This window comes from Stigmatopora argus, chromosome 2 (assembly GCF_051989625.1).
Source record: "Stigmatopora argus isolate UIUO_Sarg chromosome 2, RoL_Sarg_1.0, whole genome shotgun sequence".
Taxonomy (NCBI): Eukaryota; Metazoa; Chordata; class Actinopteri; order Syngnathiformes; family Syngnathidae; genus Stigmatopora; species Stigmatopora argus.
The window spans coordinates 18861914-18879225 of record NC_135388.1 but is presented as its reverse complement, the minus strand read 5'-3'; the positions used below and the strand labels follow the sequence as shown (position 1 = coordinate 18879225).

Sequence of the window (17312 nt, the reverse complement as noted above, 5' to 3'; positions counted from 1 at the left end):
TGCTGGCTGCGCTTCAAAAAAGGAAGAGGATAACAAGTTGTACGTTTCTCAATTACGGGATCAAGTAACAAAATTAAAGTGTCCTATCCAGAATCTTTCAGGTGCCCATGCTAACTCCGTTCTGGACCAAACCACGGTCACTGAGGACCCCGATGATCCAGCTTTTCCTCCTCAACGGCCTGTGACTGGTTCCCAAATCATGCAGGCACCCAACATTGACCCGTCTAATGGTGACACTGCTATGTTTTACAAACCTTTCTCTCCCACTGATGTGTATGTGTTGATGCAGAAACTTTCGCCTATGCAATCTGGTGGTACCAATTGGCTTCAAGCAGTGCAGTGAGTCAACCTGGGACCAGGTAGTCTAACCCCAAAGTACTGAATAAACTGACTGCGCTCCAGCTCTACTAAGCCCAGAAGAAAAGGTGCAAGATCTCTCTCCGTGGTGTTCAACATGAGACTTTTCGACACAGGTAGGGGATGCCCATCGTCCTGGTGGTTACCATCCTGATGTGACCTGGGGTCGCTATGGAAGCAGCCTTAGAATGTCCCATCCTGACCAGCAAAGGAGAATACCCGATAATTCCGGAAAATATTCGATTTACGTTCGAATTTGATGCATGCAAATTTTACTCTTGTTCTTGGGCTCCTAATTATCAGTATTATCTTGTCCATGTTTGGTGATCAATGTTGTACAGTTATTCCTAATAACACACCGCCTGATGGATCCCTGACTGTCACCTTGAATAAATTACAGTCCTATGTACGATAATACTTTTAATGTCTTCTGCAAATACAGAGCCTTATGGTCCTTATCTCCGCTGCTATTTTTTCATTTTTGTGGGTGGTTGTTATTGGGTTCGATCTCTGTGTCGGCGATTTTTTTACTGGCACCATTGAGAAATAGGACATTAATGATGATCCACCCTATTATGAGAGCTGAATTGCTTTAAATTTCTGGCCCAATGCCCGATGGACCACTCGCTTTGGATGATGACGCCGCGGGTATCTTTCTTTAATTTTGTTAATTTCAAGTATCGGAAAGGGGGATTGAAATGTGTCTTATATTAAAATATTTTTTTCCCTTATTTAGTTATGACTGAATAAACTCCCTCATTTCCTCACAAGAGCTCTGTTCTGTAGCCAGATAGCATGTCCTTGAATTTCTTGCAAGGTTGTCATGATCTATTTTTGCCAGTTCATAACAAAAGCTTACTGTATGAAGTGGAAAATCCCATACTTGTTCAGTATCGCTACCACCCTTCTGAAAGCATAAAGATGATTGTAAGATATCCGTCTGCGCGCATGAGTAAACGAAAACCAACACCTGGGGTAAAATCCACTTCCTAGCAGCATTTCATGATTAAATACAAATACTGGAGCTTTTCAGACATTAAAACCAGGCCAGGGGGTGATTTTCCCGGGAAAAGACAGCGATGAACGTCAATGGCGTACGGGCAAACATTGCTCAAAAATGGGGTAAAATCCAGCCGAAAACAGCATTTATTGATTAAATACAAATACCGGAGCTTTTTAGACATCAGAACCGGGCCCGGAGTATCATTTCCCCGGTAAAAAGACAGTGATGAACGTCGATACGTCCATACGTGAAATGACAAAAAATGCACTAAAATTAGGTAAAATCCACTTCCTAGCATCATTTATTGATTGAATACAATTACTGGAGCTTTTGAGACATTACAACCAGGGCAGGGGGGTTATTTTTCCCGGGAAAAGACAGTGATGGACGTCAATGGTGAAACGCCAAAAATTAAACTGGGGTAAAATGGGGTAAAATCCACTTCCTAGCAGCATTTTGTGATTAAATACAAACACTGGAGCTTTTCAGATATCAGAACCGGGCCCACAATTGAAATATTATTTAGGAATATAGCCATATTATACTCACCAAAAATTCTTTTTAACTGTACACAATATCTATCCTCCTTTCTTTCTTCCTTCTTTCCTATCGCCATCGAAGCTAATGATGAAAGTCGAGCCTGTCCTGTCATATTTCCGGCAAGTCCGTTTTGAAAATGGCTTTAAATCAACACAACAATATATTTGATGGTGCCGCTAAGTTAGCACACTGAAAGTGGCGCGCACACACCCTTTTCCCGGCTGTAACAGGCTTGCTAGCTTCGGAGTTGACCGCCCTTTCTTAATGATGTCCATTTTTTTTCTGGAAAAGTCAGTCTGGAAAATAGCTTTGTGAGACAAATCTGCAACAGAATCCATTTGTTTTTGCCACTGTCGGCCATTGTGGGTGGAGTTTGCGAGCTCTGGCTGCGGCCCGCCTACTAGCCAATAATATTTGCTGAAAGCAATGACATATCCCAGCCAGCAAAATGCTAATGCGTATGAAAAAGCATTGTGGGGTTGCCAACTCGAAATCTGATTGGTTAAAAGCAACAGTCTAGTTGAAGGCCCTGACAGCCCGCCACTGATATATATATATATATATATATATATATATATATATATATATATATATATATATATATATATATATATATATAAATATATATATATATATATATATATATATATATATATATATATATATATATATATATATATATACACATATACACAATAATAATATTGTGTAATAAAAAATACGGAAAGGTATTTTCACTGTTTATGAGTGCATTCAATGCACCCAAAAATAAATAAGCATAAGAAAATTTAAAATCTGAATTTCGTATGCAATAGAAGAAAGATAAAACATGACGGTTAAAGTTGTGCAAAAATGGAAATTGCAATATATTAATAATAATATATAAAATAATAACATTGTATATTAAAAAATCCGAAATTCCAAATTATTGTAAGGAAAGGTATTATCACTGTATACTAGTCGATAAAATAAAGTAATCCGCTACATGAAAAAATGAATTAAAAATTCAGTGTCTGAGTCAAATAGAATTACAAAGGTGTTTTGTTCCAGATGTCAAAACGGGAGCTAGTCAGCCTTTGCAATTGAAAGTACTGACACACCTTTAATTTAAACAATGTTTGCAAATAAGAAAGCTTGGTTTTCAAGCAGCGTTTCGAGGTCATGTTGGGATTTTTGGTGTGAGTAAAGAACTACATTGTTATATCAATTTAAGCAGAACAAACAATATTTGCCTATCATTCGCTAGCATGCTAGCTAGTTTCAGACGCTAATAATGTTTAGATGAAGCCACAACACAAATGACATGTTACATCCTAATGTTAAGATTTGACTTAGTACTACCCAGTACTTATCACTCACTACTGTTTAGTTTGGGGAAAACTATTTTACTCAGATTACTACACTAAAAAATAAAATTAAAACAAACATAGTTTGAGGAATATTTTATTAAAGGATAAAACATCTATGTTGACTACTACTTATCTATAACGTTGACTACTTATTTATTTATTATTTATCTGTTTGTTTGATTGTGTGTTTGTTTGTTGTCATTTGTGCACTTCCCTATTTATGTCGATGACTACTTATTATGTTGACTACTAACTACTATGTTGACTACTACTATGTTGACTACTTATTTGTGTATTACTTATTTATTGATTATTCATGTATTATTTATTGTTATTATTTATTTTCTGTGTTTGATGTTGTTGTTTGTGCACTTTGTGGTGAAACTTTAATTATCATCATAGCTGTATAATGACAATAAAAACGTTGATTTCAAAATACATATAAGTCAACAGTTCCAACAGTGAACCCATTTGGTGTCATTTAATTTTTGTTTCATTTGTATGTATTTTTATTATATTTTATTATATTTCCTTTGTATAATGACAATGAAAGCATTTAATTCAATTCAATTCAATAGTAATGGAAGATGGCATAGTTACAGGATGGAAAACAGCCGATTATCTTTTCAGTAATGATGCCACACACCCTGACACACTGAGGTGAGTGATTAAAAACTTTCCACATTTCATCAGAATCGGTCCAATTCTCCAACTGCTTTTATTTTTGCAGCGTTTTTCAAAGCATGGAGTACCTCCAGGGCAAGTTGACTGTTTTTCACAGTTTGTTCCTCTGCTCCTGCAAAAAGCGACGTAGTGTAAAATCCGTGAAAATCGGTCACTATGTACTGCCTCCGGTGCCCGTGCAGAATGGTGAGCATTTTATCCGAACAGATGTTGAGTTATGTGTTTTGATGTTACCAAATTGAAAAAGAAGTTAAATCAACTAAACTCTATTTAAACGACTGTAAACCAAAAGCACAACAAACGACCTAATGTCATGATATCATTAGAGATTTTTATATATTTATTTTGTCCCTAATTTATCAGGTCTGAGAGGAATGTTATTTCAGGCATATGTATAGCTTACCTAAAAAGAAATTAATTAACCTTGACCTGGTTGCCAACCAATTACAGGTTGTTATTTTTGTAATGAATTGTATTTTTTTTTCGTTTTATTTTTTGTAAATTACTTTGATGAAGTGCAAAGAGGTTTTTGGGTGTTGTATTCAGGCCATAATGGCTTTGGGAGCCACTTTTGCGTCCTGTCCTATCAATTGAGCATCAATTTAAAAAAATGTTTTAAAAAAACAATTAACCAGTTATGTGTACTTCATACGTATTTTTTGTTCTGTTTCCTTAGCGGTGAGAAATGTGATTGGCAGGCTTATTTGGGAGCATGACCACCCAGGTACACAGGTATGGTTTGATTACATATGATGCCTTATGATAGTGTTCAACTATTATAATTCCCTTACGACTTTTTTTGTGTTCCTGAAAGGGTTTTGATGACCAGGCCGCAAACAATTCCAAGGACTTAGAGTGCAGCAGAAGCTGGTTTGCTAAAATTTGACAGCTCCGTGATAATAAGAACACAATGCATTAAATAAAGTAACCTTCCTATTTTAGCTACACTGATTAATTCATTCATTGAAGGTCATGGGGGGTGCTGGAGCCTATCCCAGCTAACTATGGGCACCAGGTGGGGGACACCCTGAATTGGTGGCCAGCCAATCACAGGGCATAAGGAGACAGACAACCATTCACACTCACCCTCATACCTAAGGACAATTTATAGTGTTCAACAAGCCTACCCTGCATGTTTTTGGGATGAGGAAGGAAACTAGAGTACCCAGAGAAAACCCACACAAGAGCAACATGGAAAGTCCATGCAAACTCCAGAACTGTGAGGCGGACACGCTAATCCACCTGGCCGCTCTGATTAATTCAGTACTAGCAAAAAAAAATACATGTGTAGAACCGATTTAAATGATGATCGATCCAGTGAGTTTTTCAAGCAGAGGCAAAACCTTTTTATTGAATTACATGGTAAAATAATAATGCTGGGTGCTTTCTGTTTAACAATGTAAATACAGGGTAAGTGTATTTTATATATTAGTTTTGTGTTCTCGATTTACACCGCTTCTCAAGAATGGATCGATGCCGTAACCGGACCACTCCCTGTATTTGGGTTAAAAAAATACCCAGAATGTCCTGTTTCAAGCTATTTTAGCTGGCCACATTTGCCCACCTCTACGCACCCGCATTCTAAAATGAGATAGGTTAGATTGAATTTGAATATTTAATATTATGATTTAAACTAAAAGCTACGAATGACTGGTGACAAGTGGGTGTCAGTGGGCAAGTATATATTATTATATATTATAGAATATATTATTTCTGTTTTGCTTAATCTTGAGGGTAGTGGGGGTGCTGGAGTCTACGGGCAGTAGGCGTTGTACAACCTAAAATGGATGCCAGACAATTATATACGACCTCTAAAATACATAAAATAAAGTATTTATTTTAAATATAGTATTGCATTTGAAGTAAACTTAAATATGTTAACCCGTATTTCTAATGTGTAACAAAAAAAATTCGGATCGCCTTGGTCACGTGCTCCTTTTTTGAACCAATCATCTTTCACTTAAATAAAATAGTAGAGTATAAATTATGTATGTATACTATTTGAAATGAAGCAAACAATACCTAGCGTGTGGTAAACGGTATGAACATGAATGCGTTTTCATCGCCTATTTTCGAGAAAATCTTTGGCATGGTCCACCATGTGAAACATAAGGGGTCAACTTGACTAATTTAAAAGGGATAACATTGCACGTGCTTTACAACATATGAAATATTGATCATTAAAGCAATTTAAAGTAAAAAAAAATCAGGAAGAAAAATGAGAAGTTATCAGAATTATTTTACATTAATTCCAAAGAGAAAAGTATTCACCCCTTCCGCAGTGGACTGTGCCGCTTCTTTTAACCAATCGCGTATTTGTTATGGTCTCAGCCCCCAGAATACCACCGCTGATGTACTTTGATTCATAAAGCATGAGTGTAAACCTCTTTTCTATCGGACTTTGGTTTCTACTTTCTTTGTAGCTCGCCCCGTCATGGAGAAGGAAAATTTGTCCGCGGTGTTGCACTCAAAAGGAGACCTCCGACTGGTACCACATTACAACGTTAACCTATTCATTTGGCACGTCGGTGTAAAATGAATGCACTGCCATAACCGGTTTATGTTTGCGTTTACCTCAGGAGAAGCGCCCGATCCCGGAGCCCGGTCCTAATGGTAGGAAAATCTACTGCATGTCTATTAAAATTTAATTTGTTGTAGTTAACCATTCTATCATCAACACAACTCTTTGGCCTTTGCATGGTTTATGACACGAATCCATAAATGTTTATTGTTTTCAGTCGGCCTTTATAAATGTGATTTGTGATAGCTCAACAAAGTTTCTTATCTGTGACATAAGATCATTTTGATATGTTCAAGATCAAGTTTTCATTTTTATAAAGCACTGCACACGTATATCACAACTTTAATATAAAGTTTATGAAAAGAATCAGAGATCTCCAAATGCTATCCTAATTTATCCTAATTGCTATCCTTATTTTATTTCAAGATCCAACTAATAAATACAAGTAAAAATACAACGCATTTACTTTAAAAGTGGCGTGTCTGCCTCAAAGGGTTGCTATTTATTTGCAGAATTCAAATGTATTGCCAATCAGCCAATAACTTTTTAATTTATGGATAATTTAGGGTAGTGGTGCCCAAACCATGGCCTATGGGCCAACTGCGACCCGCTTCCCAGGTTATATTGGGTACAGTAAATGATGAAAATATCATAAAATATGGCATGCACAAGAAGATTATAAAAATAAAAAAATCATTTTTTACACTAAATGGTGCTAGTCACTTAGACAGTGCCTCTCTATTAACTCGGAGATCAAGCCTGACAACATAATTAAATTAATGTAGAAAACTGTAGATTTTCATTATTTTGGCAAACGTATATTAACTTATATGAAGAAGATGTCATTGATTACGATAGACATCAAAATCAGTTTAACTGGGGGGTGGCAGCGTCAAAACCTGACAAAGGCAGCCATTTAGCTAATGGTAAAAATGAAAATTAAATCCCAACCCCCAACTTTTTTTAATTGATGCCGATCCTCTGTTTAACAAATGAAAGAGGAAGAATTTCCAGTTGCCCTTGCAGTATTTGTTTTCCAATAGTGGCCCTCAGAGGATAAAGACTTGATTTAGTCTCCATGCATGTTATTTGGAATGTGGGAGGAAGCCGGAGGACCTGATGAATCCCACCAAATATCAGACACACATCAGGGACATTTAGTTCTCCACTCAACATGATGTCCCACTCATGGTAGTTGTGTCTTCTTTTGTCTTTAGAGGTTTTACTCCAAATGCACTCGGTTGGCATCTGCGGCTCCGACGTTCACTACTGGCAGCACGGCAGCATTGGTGACTATGTTCTGAAGAAGCCAATGGTGTTGGGGCATGAAGCATCAGGGCGGGTGGTCAAGGTCGGTTCGGCAGTCAAACACCTTCAAGTTGGTGAGAAAGACTACATGCCTCTCATTTGTGATACACCAATAATCAGGGTAATGGAAAATCCATTTGAAAAGGTTCCCTGCATGAAAAATGGAAACTCTTGTTTGGAAAAATATTTATCTTTTACTCTGAATATCTCAATTGAAGAATTCAATATTTTCCACAATTCAAATACAGTGGTACCTCGAGATACGAGCTTAATGCATTCCGGGACTGAGCTCATATATATCTATATCGATTTACTCGTAACTCAAATGAGCGTTTCCCATAGAAATGAACTAATAACAAAAAAATTCTTTCCAAGCCTCTGAAAAAACACTAAAAACAGGATATTGGATTGGAAAAACATTTTTATTTGTTCTAATTCGCCATCTTTTAACAAATTAACAAGTAACTAGTGGTTTAATAGTACTAAAATGTGTTTAATAGTACTGAAATTAGACGGATTTCACAGAGGGGAGAGAGAGAGAGACTTTTTGCACAGCAACGCACTCATACATCACATAAACAAATTTAAATTAAAAAAAGGCAACGCTCCGCCCAGTGCTTGTAGAGACGTTACCCGAGGGAGTTGCAGGGAGAGAGCCAGTGGGCATGATGTTCTTATGAGCAGCCTCTCGCGTCGGCTGTATGCTCGTATATCAAAATTTGTCTCATATCTCAAGATAAGTATTTGCTAGAAATTTTACTCGTATCTCAAATTGCTCGCATGTCGGGGCACTTGTATGTCGAGGTATTACTGTATACTTAAAAGAGTGCCGTAGGTTGAATAGGTTCACAAGCTATTCAATACATATATTATAGGTAAAAATAAACGGCCTTACATTCAATGCACCTAATCCATTTATTTACATGAATCATATCTATTTAATGTTTTTTTGTCCAAAATTATTATTTTTTTGTTTTCTGTGATGTGTGTTTTGGTAAGAAGTCTCGTTATTAAGCTTTGGAGTAAAATAGAAATGCAATGGGTTGGAAGCTTGAATGAAGAACCATCATAATATATCTTAGTCTTTCACGCTTAGGTGACCGCGTGGCCATTGAGCCAGGTGTTCCCCGAGAGATGGATGAGTTTTTCAAAAACGGACGCTACAATCTCTCTCCGACTATCTTCTTTTGTGCCACGCCACCCGATGATGGCAACTTGTGCCGATACTACACACACAGTGCCAACTTCTGTTACAAGTAATACAGCGTTACTCGACCAATTACCTACTGTGTTGTCCAGTTGTCAGGCTACAAGCGTCTTTCTCAAACTTTACATGCACTGTCTACTTTGAATGGTGTCTCTCTCTCTCTCTCTCCAGATTGCCTGACAACGTGACGTTCGAGGAGGGTGCTCTGATTGAACCTCTCTCGGTTGGAATCCACGCCTGTCGTCGGGCAAATGTGGCCCTGGGCAGCACTGTGCTCATCTGTGGTGCAGGTATGTTATTTAGGAAAGACAACTGAATTTGATGCATGAAACTAATACGCGAAGGGATGACTATCATGCCTGCACAAGTAAGGAATTTGGTTTGTCAGTATCAAGGTATTGAACATCTGAAAAAAAATACAGAACGTGGAAAGGACAGCTCAGTCTGTATGATTGCTTTTAATTTTAATCTTTTTTTTTAGCTATCCATTTTTTACGCATAGATCATGTCCCCAGTTTGGTCAAAAATGAACAAAATGTGATTTAATTCGTTTTCAGGCTAAAACTGTCTACATGATTAACGTTTTTATTAACTTAAAAACTATTTTGAGTATTGTTTTGATTTTTTATTGTTAATTACTTTGTTTTTACATAAAATTTCAAAGTATGATGAGACATTATACAGTGTAAAGAAAAACTTCAGCAAAAGAACACCACTCATTCTATGAAAATACCTAAAAAACTAATGGTGATTTGTTTTCAGAAAGATACTCTAACTTCTCGGAATTTTATGTATTAATGCTAATGCCATGAACAATTGTTGCGTGCAACTGTGTAGTGGTGTGCTTACATTGGAATTTGCTCTTGGAAAATTTTCATTTTTTAAATCTGTATCTTTTTTCTTTTCTCTTCTAACTTTTAATTATCAGTGCATCTCATTCAATATTTCTGAGTAGTTAATTGTGGGTTAGGGATAGGGGTTTTAAGTAATTAAAAGTGAAATGAATAAATTATAGATATTAATTAAACAATTTAAAACTTGCATTTTAGAAGGCCAATTTCTACCTAATTTCAACATTAAAAATCCTTTTGTTTGCTTGTGTAATGGTAAAAGTCGTCAGAGTCGTAAAGTAAAAATATGTGATTCTTTTGCACCATCTTTTTTAGTGAACTATTAGCTACAGTTTTCGTGTTGTGTGTGTGTTTTTTTTATTTTTTATCTCACAGGGACTATTGGGTTGGTCTCTCTGCTCGTGGCCAAGGCAATGGGAGCAGCACAGGTTGTCATCACAGGTAAAATGACTACCTTTTCCCTCCTACAATGTTTATTGTTCTTTTTAAATGCCCTTTGTCACATTCAGATCTGTTCCCTGAGCGCCTGGCAATGGCCAAGGAGTTGGGCGCAGACTTCCAGCTGACCGTCAAGCGAGGGGATACACCTCAGCAGTTGGCTAAGACAGTGGAGGGGATGCTAGGGGCTCAGCCTCACATCACTATTGAATGTAGTGGTGTTGAGAGCAGCATCCAAACTGCTATCTATGTACGTACACTGGTCTGGGGCCAGCTGTCTCACCCCTGGCTAATTCAAGCATGTACAATATGAGATCATACCTGTCAACCTCTGCCGATAACTGCCCTTATAAATGATTATGATTCCCCTTACAAACCCCCCAAAAACCTTACAAACACCGTACGAGTCGTACGGTGTTTGTAAGGTTTTTTGGGGGGTTTGTAAGGGGAATCATAATCATTTATAAGGGCAGTTATCGGCAGAGGTTGACAGGTATGTGAAATGGGAGGGTGTCTGTGTGGTCATTCGGCAAACTAGCAGATGTGCGATATGGGACGGGCAGGCATTTTAGAAAATCTTATTCAGATAATAGCATGTCGTGATACCGGAGAAAGTGAGACTGCCGTTGTGCTCAATCAGGCGACCCGCTCTGGAGGCGTGGTGGTCCTGGTGGGTCTTGGATCAGAAATGGCCACCGTTCCTCTGATCAACGCAGCCGTCAGAGAGGTTGACATCAGAGGAGTCTTTCGCTACTGCAACACGTAACTAAAATAATCTCTTCTAACATGATGGTTATTGCTCAATATCTTGAAGTTAACTCTTATTGGTGATCACTCAGTTAGAATGACAGAATGTCTTGTGTTAACTGTTTTTCAGGTGGCCCATGGCCGTCGCCATGTTAGCGTCAGGAAAAGTGAATGTAAAGCCTCTGGTGACTCATCGCTTTCCGCTGGAGCAGGCACTGAAAGCATTTGAGACCACACGTCAAGGTCTTGGGATAAAGGTCATGTTGAAGTGTGACCAAAATGACCAGAATCCCTAAACGATTTCAAGACCTTATAGATGTGACACAGCAAATTTTAAATGTAAAATTGGGATAATATGATAAACTGTTTACTATTAATGATATAAAACAGAAGTGCTCAATGCGTCAATCGCGAGCTACCAGTCGATTGCTAAGGTATAATCGGTAGCTCATATGACAGTAAGACTTAATCCAGAAAATAATAATAATAATTATATTGGTCCTCAGCTGGGAAGCAGCGCTATTGCGAGTCCAAGCATGATTACTACATGAGGTCGTATATCATAAGCATACATAACTGCTGAGCTTTTTCAGGGGCCTGTAAAAAAGGGTAGATCGCTCAACTTTGGCTCCTTGAAAAGTAGATCTTTGAGCAAAAAAGTTTAAGCACCCCTGATATTAACCAATCCAACTATACTACTACTACTACTAATAATAATAATTTTGTTTTTATGGTTCGAATTAAGGGCGGCCCGGTGGGTGAGTGGTTACCGCCTCAGCCTCGCAGTGGGGGACCTGGATTTAAATCCAGGTCGGTCCACCTGTGTAGAGTTTGCATGTTCTTCCTGGGCCTGTGTGGGTTTTCCCCAGGTACTCCAGTTTCCTCCCACATTCCAAAGACATGCATGGAAGGCTGATTGAATAGTCTAAATTGCCTCTAGGTATGAGTGTGAGTGTCAATAGTTGTTTGTCTCCTTGTGCCCTGGGATTGGCTGGCCACCAACTCAGGGTGTCCCCCGCCTCTGGCCTGAAGTCAGCTGGGATAGGCTCCAGCACTCCCTGCGACCCTAGTAAGGATAAAGCGGTTTAGGAAACGAGATGAGATGACGTTCGAATCCAAATGCATTTCTCAATTACTGTCACAAGAGGGAACTAGAGTGTCAGATTTACTGGCATCAGCCTTGCGATGATGATGTTCATGCCACTTACAGCCAAAAAACCAATCGATTTCGTGACGGAACATGATTGCAGATGACAAATACATGTTGACACTGATACATTTGATTATCGGTCTGGAGATCATCTTACTTTTGTTTTATACTCTCCCCTCACCCAACCACGCTCCCTTTACGCCCACAAAACTAAATTGATGTAACTGGGCAAAAATGGAGAAAATAGAAGGCGTAATATGACACTGTTTTAGTAATAATGGCTGTTTGAGAACATGATTGCATGAAGTCATCAAACAAAAATTGGATCTTTGAATATGCTGTTTGTGTATTTATTATTTACACACTTCAGCTGTACAAAACAGAAAATATTTAATAAGCCTAACTCGTGTGCCTTGTATTGAGGATGGGGGAGGAAATATGGCTACATTGCAAACTTCACTAAGAGCAGAGACTTGTAGCCGGAAGGCGTCACACTCATTTTGGATTCAATGTGGGAGGATGTCAGAGCACTGAGAAGAAGAGAAAAGACATGCAAACCCTACTCAAATTTTAATGAACCACATGTACCACATGTCACCCAATCCCACACAAGCAGTCATGTTTAGCTCAGATTTTATTATATGGCCACAATGACATGGTACTACATTACGAGGCATGCATACCGATAGTGTTTATGGGCTAGATGGAAATTTGACAGTGCGTTGAAAGCTTTACGTTGTTGCAAAGCTTTCACCATTACAGTATGATTTGCAGTGTGGTATTTCCCTCTTAAAATTCAGAGCCCACATTCAAGTGGGAACGTTGAGTTTGCAGTGACACTGTTTTCTGTCTTGATGAGCACAATAATAGACACATTTCTTTTTATGTACAGACATTCTAATACTTGTTAGGGCAATGGAACAGCTCACACGACACATTACATTCACAGTCCACTCATTTTGTGCATGAGTTTCAGTCAGGAACACCAAAGATCAACATACACGACAGGAAGCAGACAGAAGTTTGTTTCTTTTCTTTCCATACAATGTATGAAAAGTGTAATTGATGCATGTTTCCAATATTGGTATTTAGTTGGATTCTGGTTTTTACATGATATCTAGAAAAACATTCTGCCTTACGTGTGTATTGCCATAAAGTTAAACCCATTTACTGTACACCGTTGGTCAAAAGTTTTGAGACTCTTTCTCATTCAACTGAATGGTGGAATGTCTCCAACCTTATAACCTCGGATGCATATGGCATTTCTCCCCTATGTCCCTAATGCATACACACACACCAGTGTAATTCCTATACAGTGCAATAACGTTTCATTTTCTTAACAAACATCTGCTTTAACTTCTAATAATTACAAGCGATATTCTCGCTGTAATTGTCTGCGTCTCACTCAACAGCACATTTCAGAAACTATTTACAGCAGCGCTCCTTGTATCACTTGCTGTCACATGTTCCAAAGTAAGAAATAAATATTAATCTGAAAATGAATCTATAAAGGACATATACTTAAATGTATTGCATTTTGTGTGGAATATTACACAAAAATGACCCAAATAAAATAAAAGAAAAACATTCACAGTGTGTTCTGCTCTTCACATGAGAACCAAATCAACAAAATGGCTGAAACCAATAACGACAGGATGAAGAATTGAATTGACCTGTAAGTTTGCAGAATATAATTTTTGCTTTTACATTTATAAACAAGCAGCCAAAAGTCAGTTCATCACTTTATATGTACATTGGTGTCTCCTGGCCTGTCAGGAGTCGGAACATAGCTGCGGGCATAGTCTTCATGTGAATCTAAACGCGAAAAGAAAAAAAAACAATCAGCTTCAGCTTGTCAAATGCCATTAGTTTAACCATTTCTTGTATGAATGATCTTTCACACGGAATGGACAAGATAACGGCCAGGCTATGACTTAAGAATATACATAGAGGCACACCTAACACATATACATGACTATGTAAACACTGTATTTAATATTTCAGGTCTATAACTGCAAGTCCCTTCCTGAAGCCCCTCTGAGTGTTTTTGAATGAGGATGGAAGAGAGCACGGAATCATTGGAAGGAGTGAAGGACTGCTAGAGCTATAACGGGTGGGCAAACTATTCCACAAATGGCTGCAGTCGGTGCGGGTTTCCGTTCCAACCCATCAAGAGGACACATTTTCACCAATCTACTTTTCAACAAGTGAAATCAGTGGATTGCCGTCAATTGCTGCTTGTTTGAGATGAAACTATATTTGTAAGTAAGTGTTTGTGCTGGATCAATTTTGACCAAATCTGCACCCACAGCGGCCCTTGAGAACTGGTTTGAACACGCCTGCTTTACACATTAAACAACATGTATGGAGTTAAATATTGTTTCTTTCAGGAGATGTGAATTAAGATATTTGATGTATACATACATTTGTGGGGTGGCCCAGTGGGTGAGTGCTTACCGCAACTGCCTCACAGTGACTGACCTGGGTTCAAATCCAGGTCGGTCCAACTGTGTGGAGTTTGCATGGTCTCACTAGGCCTGTGTGGGTTTTCTCCGGGTACTCCGGTTTCCTCCCACATTTCAAAGACATGCATGGTAGGCTGATTGGACACTAAATTGCCCCTAGGTATGAATGTGAGCGTGAATGGTTGTTTGTCTCATTGTGCCCTGCGATTGGCTGGACACCAATTCAGGGTGTCCCCCGCCTCTGGCCTGAAGTCAGCTGGGATAGGCTCCAGCACCCCCTGCCACCCTAGTGAGGATAAAGCGGTTCAGAAAATGAGATGAGATAAACATATGTGCACATTGTAGTCAACGCTCAGTACTTTGAGTCAGAATATTAATGTCAGATGCAAAATGTACAAAACTGACCAGTTTTAGCATTGGCCAGTTTTACTGCACATTGGTCACTTGTCACTATTTTCTTTTATTAAAACCCAGTTAAAGTGCCATTAGTTGCCATTCACTCATTCACTCGCTCGCTCACTCACACACTCAGTGTGGTAACAAGTGAGTAAGATATGCGCATGAGGAAATTAGCTTTACACAAATAGGATTTTAATTAAAGCATCTTTCCTCGCAAACTGTCATGATATAATCTGCCAGGAAAATTTTGGGAACAAATTGGCTGCAATCTGTGTGTGTGTTTGTGTGTGTGTGCAGCATCACCTCGCCAACAGAGTTTGAGAGGGCCTGGACAATCTTCTCGTGAGCCGTAGCCACGACGCTCTGGCCATTGATTTCGATGATCCGGTGGCCCACTCGGACCCCTCCTCGCTCTGCGATGCCTCCCCGCATCAGACTGCAAATCTTAGGTTGTAGCAACAGATACAAAAACAATCTCGTATAATGGCTGCATATTCAATGTATGAAGGAACTTGGGTGTTTCCAGACTAGGAAAGGTTTATCTTACAATAAAAATGATATTAACCCAAATTAGGGAATATAAATATCTACATGTACGTATTCAAAGATCTGACCTGTAATTAAAGAAATCTGCCGTGGACACTTACGATGCCATTTTGCACACTAAATCCTAGCTGGTATTTGAGGTCGGGTCTCTTGATGAGGACGGTAGTAACCGGAGGGCAGCTGACTATGTTCATTTTCACCTGAACCTGATTCTTTAAACCCTTAAACACAGATAAACAAATTTAATGACACATTTTCAAAAAGGAACAACCCCCTTTATTGCCAAGTCCGCGTACCTTGATGATTCCCTGACAGGTGGCGAGCGGCAGCCCAACGAGGCTTGTGTTATTGATAGACATTATCTGGTCTCCGATGCTGAGCTTGCCCGAGCGTGCTGCCGGAGCGCCGTTCATCATGTTGGCTAAGATGACAGTGGGCAGGATGGAGCCCCAGCCGGACTCTACGATCACCACGCCCAGGATCTCGCCTTTACTTTTCTCCAGCTGCAGCTATTGAGGGAACCATGGGGACATCAGTCTTAATTCTCCATGGACACATAAGACAATTCTAGCTAAAACATCTCATCTCATTTTCTGGGCCGCTTTATCCTTGCTAGGGTCGCGGGGGATGCTGGAGCCTACCCCAGCTGATTTCGGGCCAGAGGCCGGGAACACCCTGAATTGGTGGTCAGCCAATCGCAGGACACAAGGAGACAAACAACCATTCACGGTCTCACTCATACCTGGGGGCAATTTAGAGTGTCCAATCAGCCTACCATGCATATCTTTGGAATGTGGGAGGAAACCGTAGTACCTTGAGAAAATCCACTCAGGCCCAGGGAGAACATTCAAACTCCACACAGTTGGACCGACCTGGATTTGAACCCAGGTCCCCTGTTGTGAGGCCGACGCACTAACCACTCAGCGGCCGGGCCGCCCTGCTAGAACATTATTAGTCTAAATACACTTCCGTGTACACGTACGATACATTTAATTGAATGAGGTAGGTTATTCCAAAAGCGGCCCAGTGACCGAGTGGTTACGAACTTTCCTGTGTGGAGTTTGCATGTTCTCCCCAGGCTTGCGTGGGTTTTCTCCAGATCCTCCAGTATCCTCCCACCTACTAAAAACATGCATGGTAGGCTGGTTGAACACTCTAAATTGCACCTAAGCATGAGTGTGAGCATGAATGTTTGCTCCTTGTGCCCTTCAATTGCCTGGCCAACCATTCGGGGTTTCCCCTGCCTGGTGCCCATAGTTCACTGATATTGGCTCTTTAAACCCCTTGTGAGGATAAGCGGTACGGAAAATGCATGAATGAAAAAGGGTTATTTCAATATGATGATGGTTTAGATTTAAGGCATGTTGACACCAAAAAAGCCCATAGTCACTTGTCAAGAGGATGATGATGACCACAATAAAGCCCATTCAATAATTTTCATAATTTGACACTGTTTATCATAGGGTAGTCTTATTAATAAACTTAAATTCATTATAATTTTAATATTATTTTTTTTACTTTGTGCGTTGTTCTTTTTCTTATTGGAAATATAAATTCAAGAACCATTTAAGTACTGTACTATTTAAATATATATTGTGTATAAACCGGTATCGTCAAAGTGGCGGCCCGGGGGCCAAATCTGGCCCGCCACATCATTTTGTGTGGCCGGAAAAGTAAATCATGAGTGCCGACTTTCTGTTTTAGGATCAAATTAAAATGAAGAGTATAGATGTATATTAAATTTCCT

General features: G+C 39.2%; 3 protein-coding genes across 6 annotated transcripts in view; 2 read left to right on the top strand and 1 right to left on the bottom strand.

Annotated features, from left to right (window-relative positions):
- The first annotated feature begins 2860 nt into the window (after positions 1 to 2860).
- Positions 2861 to 4874, top strand: terb2 (telomere repeat binding bouquet formation protein 2). Of its 3 annotated transcripts, XM_077593900.1 has the most exons (6): positions 2861 to 3078; positions 3652 to 3748; positions 3828 to 3909; positions 3980 to 4119; positions 4610 to 4665; positions 4748 to 4874. In XM_077593900.1, exons 3-6 carry the CDS (start codon positions 3830 to 3832, stop codon positions 4817 to 4819), a joined length of 348 nt encoding a protein of 115 aa, XP_077450026.1. In that variant the 5' UTR covers positions 2861 to 3078; positions 3652 to 3748; positions 3828 to 3829; the 3' UTR covers positions 4820 to 4874. The 3 variants fall into 3 exon arrangements, with proteins under 3 accessions (XP_077450026.1, XP_077450036.1, XP_077450018.1); XM_077593910.1 differs by lacking the exon at positions 3652 to 3748 and having other exon boundaries at positions 2861 to 3076; XM_077593892.1 differs by having other exon boundaries at positions 2862 to 3078; positions 3652 to 3909.
- Positions 4875 to 6264: 1390 nt separating this feature from the next.
- sord (sorbitol dehydrogenase) lies at positions 6265 to 12489 on the top strand. The gene is made up of 9 exons (XM_077625770.1): positions 6265 to 6421; positions 6513 to 6546; positions 7672 to 7836; positions 8859 to 9018; positions 9141 to 9259; positions 10196 to 10261; positions 10330 to 10508; positions 10899 to 11020; positions 11136 to 12489. The coding sequence occupies exons 1-9, from the start codon at positions 6368 to 6370 to the stop codon at positions 11299 to 11301; spliced, it is 1065 nt and encodes a 354-aa protein (XP_077481896.1). The 5' UTR covers positions 6265 to 6367; the 3' UTR covers positions 11302 to 12489.
- Positions 12490 to 12771: 282 nt separating this feature from the next.
- Positions 12772 to 17312, bottom strand: part of apba2b (amyloid beta (A4) precursor protein-binding, family A, member 2b) — a 35922-nt gene continuing 31381 nt past the window's right edge. For both annotated transcript variants that reach the window (XM_077625751.1, XM_077625759.1), the window contains 4 exons: positions 15862 to 16074; positions 15667 to 15786; positions 15323 to 15463; positions 12772 to 13970 (listed from right to left, as the gene is read on the bottom strand). In XM_077625751.1, the coding sequence (XP_077481877.1) occupies positions 13899 to 13970; positions 15323 to 15463; positions 15667 to 15786; positions 15862 to 16074 (546 nt within the window). In that variant the 3' untranslated portion in view covers positions 12772 to 13898. The remainder of the gene's footprint in view (positions 13971 to 15322; positions 15464 to 15666; positions 15787 to 15861; positions 16075 to 17312) is intronic.